The 12850-nt window shown below is 32.7% G+C and overlaps 1 protein-coding gene across 1 annotated transcript; it reads left to right on the top strand.

The window, feature by feature from the left end:
• Positions 1-2182: 2182 nt before the first annotated feature.
• Positions 2183-10548, top strand: LOC108765904 (uncharacterized). The gene is given in 11 exon segments (XM_018514794.1): positions 2183-2530; positions 2859-2990; positions 3475-3673; positions 5894-6186; positions 6254-6348; positions 6419-6620; positions 8850-8947; positions 9257-9392; positions 9510-9641; positions 9722-9922; positions 10009-10548. Coding segments are annotated over 11 exon segments (2112 nt in total). The 5' UTR covers positions 2183-2298; the 3' UTR covers positions 10401-10548.
• The last annotated feature ends 2302 nt before the right edge of the window (positions 10549-12850 follow it).

Genomic DNA, 12850 nt, shown 5'->3' with positions numbered 1-12850 from the left:
GAAAATATATCCTATTCTCTGTAAAGAAAACTAATTTATGAAACTATAAATATTTAAAATGACATAATATTATCAATAATACAGTCACTATTATTTTAATTACGCAATTTGCAAAAGAATTTTCTTCTCGGATTCATAGAATTGTTTTTAGCTGATTTGGTATAGAAATAAGCCACACATATATGAATTATGAGTTTGTACTTCTTTAATTAGCTAAACAGATCATGAATTTATTAGTATTAATAAAGTGCAATAGTTAGTTTCTGAGAAATAAGGGGGTGTCTTTAGGATACCTATGTCAGTATCGGCAACTTTCCTCTATATATATATATATAAAATATCAAATATATTTCAATTACTGTCGAAAATATAAAAGATCACAGATGTTTCTTGAAAAGAAAAAAACTCATGACTAATCAAAATGCAAAAATAAAGCATCAACAAACATAGTTCTTAAATGAAAAAATTGGAAGAAGCAAAGGAATAGTAATCCGTAAATCTAAATGCGATACAAATCAGGTTTAGCGTTTATATTTAATACAATCTTGCTCTCGCGCTCTCTGCTCGCGCCAGTGTAAAGGGTTGAATTTTTAGTCCTTGAAGGAATCGAGACTCGTAGGAATGGTTAGGAAGAAGGGGCATTCTAAGGTGGGGAGCGAAGAGTAATGCATTTTTACAGCGAATTTTATTTTCCAAGATGGTCGGCACGATGCTCCCTACTTCTTCCCTCTCTTCGCTCCTTCCGTACTGGATTCACTGAGCAAAGACGATGCAATAAACCTGTACTGCCTTTCTTACTGTCTACCTAGCTTACGGTGCGTCCACAACGTTTAATGCAATTTATTACTTTAGTATCGTTTCATGCAATGCTATTCTCTTTAACAATTTTGTTATCGGACATTTTTATATTGTCTTAACGCTTGTCTTTAATTCCTGAAGTATTAATACATCTTTCTTACGCTGCAAGAAAGAGACATAGAAAAAATTGCATTGTAATTTTTTTATAATAATTTTGAGCATATATTTTATATATTTACCTTATTAAAAACTTATACTGAATTAATTTAACTAACTGTAGATAAAGCTGTCATAGATAGAGAGATTGTTAAAAAGTGCACTACAATTTCTTTATAATAATTTTAAGCATTTTGTATGCTTTATTTATTTAACAGATTTATCTTATTTAAAAATTGATATAACTAGCTAGATAAAGCAATACTATAATCTTAGTCGGCTTTGTAACAAGCGTATCGAGGTAAACCACATCGATCATCAACCATGACTTTTCTTTGAGCTACTTACTGAAGCCAGACGGTTAATGAATTTTATGACACACAATACTTATTCCTTGTAATGTCTCGTTATGAGGTCAGTCAGCAGTTATGTTAACTTCGTCAGGAAGCACGGTGCTTCGTTAAGGACGGCTGTTTGCAGTAACGTTGCACGCATAAGTGTCTACGGATGTTATGCGTTTAGCAGATTGACGTGATAGTATCTAGAAGAATAAGCAGTACATGAAAACTAGTTTTAAAAAATTTATCTGCATATTATTGGCAAGTGGATTTCAAACAGTAAAACGTTTCTTGAATGGAGATTATAAGTATGTGCTCGAGTGTATGTGTTGAGAAGAATTTCATTGGAAAATTATGAAGCAATGCGTTCCAACTACTCTTAGTTCAGCCACTCCTTTTCAAGGTGATGGCCATGCGTGAACGGTCGTTGCACGACGACCATGACAGTGACATTACATGATAAAAAGTGAAAGACGATGATACGTATGTATCAATTCTAAAATTTTTTCCATTATCAAAATGTAGCCCTACTTAAGTGAAGAGTCTGCTACAAAAAGAAATGAGATTTAATAAATTTTATATTAAAAAGAAATTTTATGTAAATCATTAATTATTGCAAAATACTCTCGCGCAATTGTTAATTAGGGATAATCTTTTATCGCCGTGTAATTTTATTAAAAGAAATACGGAATGTTAAAGAAAAACTTTCTAACATTAGAATGCGGATCGTTGTTCTGCGGATTCTCCGAGGTGTTTGTAAAATCGGTACCTAAGAGGAATTTAAAAGAGGTGCGCAGAAAGTCGACGCGCAGCGAGCGCAATTCTCTTTCGAGTTCGAACCGCTCGGTTAGTTGGAGGGAATCATACGGTTGCTCGTGCGAGTCCGAATAACACGTATTTCGTGTAGTCACAGAAGGTTCAGGAGAAGACAGAGGGAAAAAGGTCAGTCAAAAGAAAAAAGATCGTCAGTGTCGATGAGTCCGGGTGGTGGTAAACCGGTCTGAGAATGAAGGCGATTGGCCAGATCATGGCGTACGTGCTATTGGCAACTGCATTTACAAAAAATATGTTTGCAACAAGTGCCACGAACATCAAATTTTCAAGAGACAGCAACAAAATCGCATGGTACAATACAACGAAACTAGAGATGATCTCGGATGCTGTAGCGCCTCTGAATCCTGACACCGATGGTCTTTGGAGTATCCTAGTTAACGCATTTGAAAGCAAACCAGTTCAAGGTAAGACTTATTTTCACGTTTATTAATAAAACAAAAACGTAAGTAAATTAGAAAAGTTATTTTATGCGGTTATAGAATCAAGATTTGTGATTAGAAATGTGATTTATAAATATTATTTTTTTGAAATTAATATTATATAATTATTTTTAATATAATATATGTATCTACAAAAATTATGGATATATCCATTTATAATAGTCGCAATAGAGATTATATATTAAGATTATATATTATAAGATTATATAATAATTCAAAATAATATTTGTCCATAAAAAATACGGATGTCTACTTATAACAATCTTAAAATTACATTAAAATTGTTATGCAGATATTGAGTCTCGTACTTTTGGGGGAAACAAAAGACTTCAATTCATGCTGATGCCAATGATGTACAAAATGGGAGTGATGATGACAATGTTGATGGTAATAGCAGCAATCTCAGCGAAAGGACTTCTCATAGGTAAGCACCATTTTTTTTTTACACATTATAAAAAGTGTCGCCCACACGAATGTATAACGGTCTCATGACTACCTTGTGGATAGCGTAACCTGCATACATGATTAGATGATATTACTGACCTATTTACTGCATACGAATTCAGTATTCAAATCAATGTCAAATTTACATACGAAATTTTTTATTTATCCAGCATTTCTTACTTATTAAATTATTTATTTATTTAATTAAAAAAGTTCTCGTCGTATGTTTTTCATTAATATTGATCAATTATTGGACTTTATTTTTCATCATCGTGTATAATAAAATTTCGTTAACAATTGTAACTTGTTGACAATCGTAGACTTTTTTTTTATTACAAAATTTACTTCTCGACCAGTTTGGTTTACTTATGTATCCATCAGTAAAACTTAATAATGTGTATTAAGTTTTACATGATTTTCCAATTAATAAACGGAAGTCTTATTCTGCGTTTCACTACTTTCAGGAGCCATACTGCTACTATTTAAACTCAGCACCTTTCTAGCGAAACTTCATTCAGGCTGGCATGCACCGTCACCACAACCATGGCTATCACCGCAACCAGTTCACCTGCATGTTCACAGCGCTTTTCCAATTCACCCACACATTCACCCACAAATGTACCAAAGCTGGGATTCAAGTGGCCCCCCCGTATATGAGGACCAGTATTACTATAAAGGATAGAATTATATACACTAAAAGGACGATTTTGCTATATCTAAAATATATAAAAATTTAGCTATTAATTTTACAGATCTGAAAATAATTTTGTTAGACCGTTAAAATAATTATGTAGAATGCTCAAACTGGTTTCTAGAATATCAAAAGTTTTTGTAATGTTGTTTAATATACTTCAGATTCTTGCGTAATTATTTTGATGGTCCAACAAAATTATTTTCAGATCTATATTTATCTCAACATTGACATATTTCAGACAAAATCGTTCTTTTCGTGTATAAATTATACATATTCCTATCAAGAGATTTATACTGAAAAGTCATTTACGAAATAATGGTCATATCAAAACACGTAATAGTCATCGATAGAAGCTACATTATTTATATAATTTCTGAGATAATTTTTGTCTTCGTGTACTAATTTATTCAGTGATATTATGAATACCTGATTTCTTCTGGCTATAGATGTTAATATTTGCGATGGCACACTAAAAGAAACATTTGGTATGGATAATCATTATTTTGTTCATATGTGAATTACAAATACTTTCTTATTTTAAATTAAAAAACTTTCTTATTATTAATTTAAAAAACTTTCTTACATATTTTAAGTTAAAAAGAAAAAAAGTTTTCGTAATTCGTATATCAATAAAATAAATGGTTATTCATATCAAACATTTCTCTTGATGCATAATCTCATCATCCAGACGCTATTTATTGGAATGATGCATAATCTCGTCATCCAGCTATTTATTGGAAGCATACACACACGCGCGCGCGCGCGCATACACACACACACACACACACACACACACATTGTAAGAAAAGAATATCTTACGAACACTCTCTAGATTTTTTACACTGTGACACACACAGAGTGACCGATTTCTTCGTGCATTTCATTATAAATTAAGTATATGCAGATATACCAAAGGAATTTTTCTAAATATAATTATAAGTTTGTATAGAATATAAAGATCATGAAATTCCTTTTCTAAAGAAAATATAAATAGCGTTTTTATAAATATGTAATTATTTATTAATAACTTATTATGTACTATTTATTAATAATTTATTGTTCGTGTAAAATGTTTATTACACATATGTGAGATGTACCACACGATGCGCCTTCAAAATACGTAAACAAATCAGATAATATCCTATGCACATTGCATGGCAACGTTAAAAGGAACGTACTCTTTGTAATTATCTTCATCAAGCAATATTTACATAGAAAATATCAATTTGATCTCTAATTATGAAAAATATATATAATGTAGATCTACATTTTAATAGAAAACGAAAAGTATTTATATATTTAAGAAGTACATACATACCTCATGTTATGAATAAGAAAAATGTATTTACGTCACACTGGATTTCCCATAATTTTTTATTGTAATATATATATGTATATGAATTACACACGATGAGTTTCTCATATCTTTTTATTGTAATATATTTATAAATTCTACATTTATTTTTTGGCTTGTATATATTAATATCTCGTATGTTTTCTATTTCTGCTTTTTCTTTTACTTTTTTTTAAGACGATAAAAAATCTTATATTTTCTCCAAATTAAAATTAAATTTTATAAAAAATAAGATTTTTCTAATAGAATTTTAAATATTACTAAAGTTTGCTAAAATTTATGTTTATTCATAAGAGAATGTAACGAATCCTGCGCGAATTATTCTAGTTTGTTCCGATAAATAGCAGTCTCTGGTAAACGAGACCCAGTTTTCCTGGTCTAACCTGGCGTGGGGTACCTGACGAATGAAAAAGTAAAATATCTCTGCTGCGCTTCGCGTAACGCAGTGCAGTCTACATGGCAAGTGAATAGAAGACACACATATTGGAAAGCAGAGCGATATTTTTAAGAGTTTTCTTCAGTATCTTTACATCCGTGAAATGTTAACTTTAATTAAATGTGAACGAATCGCGAGTATTACTATTGATGACACACCGTAATGAATTAGTAATAGTATAATATAAGTGATCATCGTGAATGTTATATGAGTGTGGATCTAACATCGTATGATTACGTGATTTTACACAGCACAAGATAATATATTTGAACACAAAGTAAGTTGTAAAATAATTTAGTATAATAATAATAATAAATCTTTATTAAATGTTTATTAATTTTACATACAAATAATTATAAAAAATATATGGATTTATTATTTTTTATCTTAATATTATACATATAAGTTTAATAAATATAATTATCAGGAATATATCTTAATTTTCAATATGCATATTTCAGTCAATAAATCATTGTAAATATATTTCGAGGACATGAATAGGACCAAGTTCTTCGTTTGCATTATCTGGTTGGTAACATTGTCAAAACTGTTAATTCGCGCTGAAGAGGGACTGAACAATTGCCACATCAGCTTCAATAAAACCCAAAATTTGAAGATCTTTCCAGGAATCAAGTTTTTTTTAACGGACAGTGAAATCAGTATTCATGTGAGAATTCACGACCTACTACGAGGTATTGACAGTACTTTATTTACTTTTGCATTTTACGTTTGAAGAAGATTAAGATCTCTCTTCTTTAGAGACAGAAGTGCAAACTGCAAGAAGCAAAGAAAAGAAGAAGAATCCTTTACAGAAACTTGGATTTATGATGATGATGACGCCATTTATTATGCAGGTTTCTTGTTTATTAATCTTATTATAACACACTTCCCGCTAGAACAAATGATAAACCTGTCTCATTTCAGATACTTTCTTTACCGGGCGCCATAGCAAACGTTAAAATGTCACTTCTAAAGAGTATTATGGTGGCGCAGTTAGCAATTGCCATAATGATCTATAATTTAATTAAGAGCTCGCAAGGCTCAGAAGTAGTGGTGGTCCATAAGCCGTATCATCACATACACTATCGTCATGGTTTTCCCGATGACATCGAGGATGAATGGTTTGGTAGATAAAATATGCAAATGAGTGTGATATCAATAAGAACAATATATTTCTCGTGATACTGCTATGGTTTTCCAAAGCGACATATTAGAAAGTATGAAGGACATCTGTGATATAGAGAGCGTAAAGCGCGATGCAAAATTTATTTTAAAAATTTTTTAATTATTTATATGTTTTTATATATAATTATTAAATTATTTTTTGAATTATTGTTATTATTATTATTATTATTTAATTATTATTGTTATTTTATTTATTAAATTATTTTGTACACATATGTTATATATATATATTTTTATTTGTAAAAAAAATGTAACTCACAATATATGAGAAAATATATTATTGGTCTTTCGTCGGCTGCGTACTCACCTGTCCACGTTTTTGCCTCGTATTGAACAGACAGACTGCCGATATCAAGATGTCGGCTGACCTACTTTGGTCTTCCACATAACGGCATTTTGGTCCAGATTCTCACATTCGCGTGCAGACATACCCATTCACATTTTCTCATTTCTCTCTCGGTAAATTCGACATCGAAATCGAAATGAGAATTCCACCGCGCTTCTCGTTGATAAAAAAGTTCTCGCGACAGCGGAAACGTAAATGAAGTTCTTATGCGCGAGCAAGAAGAATGTAGCTAATCATAGCGTAAATATCGGAAGTTTCGTCAACAAACTGAATCTTCGAGACGTCGATATTCGCTATGCGTATACGTGCCAGAAACCCACCTTCCGCGATTGGTATTGTTGGTATGCCACGAGGATCGTCGTTCCTAAATCGATACCTCGCAGTACAAATCAGATCGGCATGCCGTTTTCTGGACTACAAAATGTATAATGCACCATGCGCACCCGGCAAATAAGAATCGAACATTCGCTTATCACGAACTGCTTGAATCGTGTAAACATAGGATTACGTGAAGGAATTTAGATCTCTTTTATAATTCTCCAATAATTCGATATTCCACAAAGTGGAAACGAGTTCCTAATTCCTGTTCCAGATTACAACGAAAAAGTCGAACGATTGGCGAATATATTAGACTAGTCTGAAGAAGTATTTTATTGTGCACGAGTTTCATGATTATAAAAGTTTTGATATCTATTGTACATTTTTAGATTATCACGAAAATAGAATTTTCTCTAGCAACTTTATCGACTTAGTTAAAGTATTTGACACTTTCTACATGTTTGATTGTACTGTGCAGTTTTGAACTACACGACGTGTCCAGATTTTGTCTCTAACATTGTACCTTACCGTGATTTATAATGGTGTCACTTTCGATGATTATTCGATTTCTAATTTTGTCAAGTCCAATACGTCAGATATTCAGATGAAATTTCGAATGAAATTTCACATAAAATTTTCGAGGCACAAATTTCGAATCGTCGCGAATCACCTGCGAACGGCTCTGATCCTCAATTTACCGTAATGTTCCATTTACGTTTGGGCGATTAAAAACGAGAAAAAGATCCAACCATATAATGGTTGTTATTTTATCAGAGCAACCTTTCACGATTTTCTCAATCATTTATTTTAATCAAAGCAAATCAGATGTTAACGAGATTTTCTTAGAATATGTCGTATACCTTGCATAATGACGTTAAAAATGCAAGATTCTGCTGACATTATTCACAGTGTCCGATTAGCTAATCTATGTGCATTGAGCGTGCATTAATTTATTATATCCAGCATCGTCCAGCACTCCCAACAGCGTTCGCTTCTTACAAGAAACAACCATCGATCCTGACAGCGTTATGTGTGTGACGATAAAACGAAAGGTCATCTAATAAATACACGCTTGTATCGTGATCAATGTAAATGTCTCTTCGTGTCTGTTAACGTCCATTAGAAAAAAAGCATTATTCTGTCTCTCAAAAAGTCATCTGTGTCATCAATAGCAATTTAAATTAATTCTGTGCAGTCAATTCCAATTATTTTGACAGAATAGTCAATAAAATTTAGATAATAATTTAACTTAAGTTAAAGAAGATTTAAATCTTTTCTGTTAATAGATATTAACAAAAGGAGAAGAATGTGAGAAAATTAAAAATTGTATTATTATAAGTAAAACAAAAAACGGTATACTATGTGTTTACTAAATGACTTGTATAAAGTCTAGACAAATATTGACCGTTTTTCCTACCTATCTGTGGTTCTTATAACTCTCTCAAGTAAAAACATCGTCCATAAAATTTAATGTTATGTCACAGACAGCAATATGAAATTTTACAGTGGGGATTGCAATCTGTAGTCACGATCCACTCGATCCACGACGATCTACGACCATTAATGATAACCATGCAATTATCTTCCAGCCGAGTCTGCAAAATGTGTGAAAGCATCTGCCCACTGAGAAAAACGTCAAAGGCCTCCCGATTTTTCCGTCTTGTCCCTTTCACACTTTCCTCTTCTCCCTCGTCGTCAGATCGTTTCATAGATAACCCGCGGAGAAGACGAGAACATTTTTCTCGATTATTACGTCACCACTGTATGCTCGGAGGATTCGTTTCTGCCATCATTCAGTCTCGCGAACTCGAAGCCGCAGGGATCTTCTCAGGATGTCGTCCTTCGTGGTAAGGATCCAAGGCCGACGAAGGAAAATACTTGTTATCATACGATAAAGCACACGCGGTTTTCAGTTGCAGAGGAGATGGTGCGATCTTCTGTGTCTACTGTGCTATCTGGTCGCGCAACATCATGCCGTCGCGGACGATATCAGACCTTACGAGTTCTCCTTCAACATTGTCGATTTTCAGCACAGATTTGAGAAAAAAGGTATACCAATCGAAAAAAGTGCCGGGCGACATTTTTATTATTGCAAATAATTAGTGAATTAAATAATTCTCGATAAATAATGAGATTAATGACGTTTCTGTGTGTTTCTTTGTTGAGACGCCGAGGGACTCATTACCGGGGAATATGGCTTTATCACAGCCGATGGTGTCTATCACGAGACTGGATATAAGACCGACAAAAATGGAGATTTTATTATCACAAAACAAAGGAACCGTAAAATAACGAGTCGTAAGTTGCGTGCTTATTGAAGCGATAAATTTTATGTACATTCCGCTCTAAATCTGAACGTTTCGTCTTGGTTTAACAAGTGAAGGACGCGCAAGAGATATTCAAGGATAGACCGGAAGCAGCGAAGAAATTAATCGAAGCCATAATGAAGGCCTGCAGCGGCTGTAAAATACCAATAAAGCAAGAAAACGATCGACCGAAACCTGTGAAGACAGTCACGGAATCACCGCTACAGAAGAAGATGGAGCCGATATTGAAGCGGATGATGAAGATACTGACAGGTAGTACAAAAAAGAATAAAAAAGAATTTGTGAGCGTTAAATTAGGTAATATTATACGTATAAACTTACGCTCTTTAATTTTGCAGCCAATACGTCTATTAAGAGTTTCTCACAGGAAAAAAATAAGTTCATCAAAAAGGAGGACATCACGAAAAGTATGGTGCGAGCTGCGAAAAAGTTGCTATCCGAAGAAGATAAACTCACCGTGAATGATCGAGTCCTGGAGAAAATGGCAGACGATCTGTACTATCAGTTCAACTATACGATAACATCGCACGGTCATCACGAGGACGGCTATCGCAGTGGAAGGAAGAACGGTAGCTATCGGTCTCCAAATGAAAACGGTATCGATACACAGGTGAGGTATCTGTCAAACGAATTCGGGCATCAGCCCAACATCACGTTCGTTCCGCAAGCGTACGCGGCTGATGAGAAACACGGTCTCAAAGGATACTCGTTTCGTTGGTATTGGTCGTAAATTCGCAACTTTATATGTAATGCGATTTTACTTTAATCAAGATTTATTACTTATAAATATGCTAACATTTATTTAAAAAGTATGAGCTACGTCTAGAAATTCACAAGTTTCCATTTTTGAGGTTTATCGTTACTTGAGACAAAATAATTTATCATACATAAAAAATAAATAATTCGTTGAGATAAAAATAATTATTGTAAAATATATATGAATATTCTGATAATTTCCTGTATAATATAAAATAATTTATTTTCGAAAATGTAATTTTATTCATTATTTTTTAACTATCTTCTGGACACGGCTTTTTTTATAATATGCATTTATGAAAGTAGATATAATTTAGATTATGTTATATTACAAATTCAAAATAAATGAAAATATTACAATAAAAAAATTTTTGTAAATTTACGCGATTTCTTTCATGATTTATTTGGAACCTTCGATGAACATCAAAAATAGGTCGTAAATGTACGTGCGATCATTCTCCAGTTTCTAACAGGAATGAAAACGGTACGCAAGCGAAAATGTAGCCAGAGTAGTAAACTTGGTTAAGCTAATCAGTAATTAAGAAACTTATTATAGTCACATAAACGTAATAAAATTATTATTTGTACATACCCAGTAAGAAATGATAATGGAATCGACGTCGAATTGATGTTGATTCGACGTCGATTCGACATTGATTTCATTGTCATTTCTCACTGGGTATGTATATCGTTTGGTCAAGTATTTGTTACTTTGCATCAACCAGATGGTTCGGAGATTATTATTAGAATGACTCGAAATTCATATTCGAGGGATAGCAAACCGTGATAAAACTGTTACATAAATAATAACGAGATAACGGTAACGATAGTACAGCTCATGAGGTTGACATTTCTGACAAAGCATGTTACACTCAGTTTGCATGGTTATCCTTTTTCTCGAATTACGCATGTACATATCAGAGATGATACTTTTTTCTCCGCATATGTGTAAAAAAAATCAAATTCTTAAAAACAAACATATTAAATGGCTGATTAAAGAGACCTTTGCGCGGATAAGCCATATTTTGTTTCATTCTGACAGATTACATACAATTTTACATATACCCAATGTAATATTCATGCGCTACTACGCTTGTTACATCACGTAATTGATGATTAAAAGACGACGCGAAGCAAAATGCGGAAAGGGCGAATATAATCATAGTGAAAGGTAAGGTGAAAATTCCCGAATTAATCGATGTATAATTCACGAAACCGGCCCGACTACATGTTCCGGGATTCTGTTAATTAACAACGTAAAAGCCATTGAGACATGTTGTGACAGTCGAGTTGCCACAACGTGCACGTGACTACGAGGCTCTGAACTTCTCTGAAAAACAGATTACTATTCTTATGATAATTAAGCAAACGTTAAATGATATTTCAATTTTTTCAGTGAAAGGCTTGTAGACAAGATAGACTTAAACAAACAGTATCAGCGTACACGAGATAATTAAATACAATACAATTAAATTAAACAAAATAAATTCGATAAGAAAATAGCGATGAATATTCCGATATATGAGAGATGTTCAAAGATATATTGAACATGTACGATCGAAGATTCAGGCATTTTTTAAAAGAAGCTATTTCTCTCTATAATTTGATTTTTCTTTATTCTTAAAACGAAGATAAAAGTTAAGAATTGGGTTAGCATGTGTTGTCGAGCAAGTGAAGTTTTTGTCGTCGGTCCATATACTGTTAATCGCGTGTGCCAAGTTGCTCGTAGACTTTAAAAAAAAATCGCTGCCACGTATCACAATCTGAATTTTGTCCAGTTTTTTGATCGTCTAATTAAACTTACTCTTTTATCTAATTTTTAGAACTAAAAAAAGTAAAATTAGTTAAACTAAAATTAAAATTAAACTATCCGGGAAAAAATGTTATATATATGGATATATTTTATATAATTATGTATTATTATATATAAAACATTTTTTTCCGGATACATTGACAGAAACGGACATAAAAAATTATAAGAAAATATATCCTCTATTTTGAAGAATTTTTTTTATAAAAATAATGTATTTGTATTGTACATAATCATTTTTGGTCTCAAAAAATGACAAAAATTTAAAAATACAAGAGAAAAGTCTAAAAATAGAAGAGAAATGGGAGTGTCGCGAAATATGGTAATGAAAATGAAATTTGTCATGATTTCATTAACACTTCATGAATAATTTTTCATGTATTGGTGACATAGGTCATTGTATAGAAACAAGATATTCCACTCTATCAAATTCATTTCCATTCGATAATTTACGGACCCGTAATTCTTATGGGACGACACCGTAAGTTTCGTCGTGGCGAAAAAGCTCACCACGGTGGAGGGGTACCCGCTAGACTTACATGAAACCAAACCCACTATTGGCGGAAGTTGAAATGGAAGGGACACCAGTCTCATATATGTTCGACCACGCACGC

The sequence above is a fragment of the Trachymyrmex cornetzi genome, unplaced genomic scaffold (genome assembly GCF_001594075.2).
Source record: "Trachymyrmex cornetzi isolate Tcor2-1 unplaced genomic scaffold, Tcor1.1 scaffold56, whole genome shotgun sequence".
NCBI classification, from domain to species: domain Eukaryota; kingdom Metazoa; phylum Arthropoda; class Insecta; order Hymenoptera; family Formicidae; genus Trachymyrmex; species Trachymyrmex cornetzi.
Note: the sequence above shows the minus strand (reverse complement) of the source record. Positions and strands in the feature narration are given on the sequence as shown.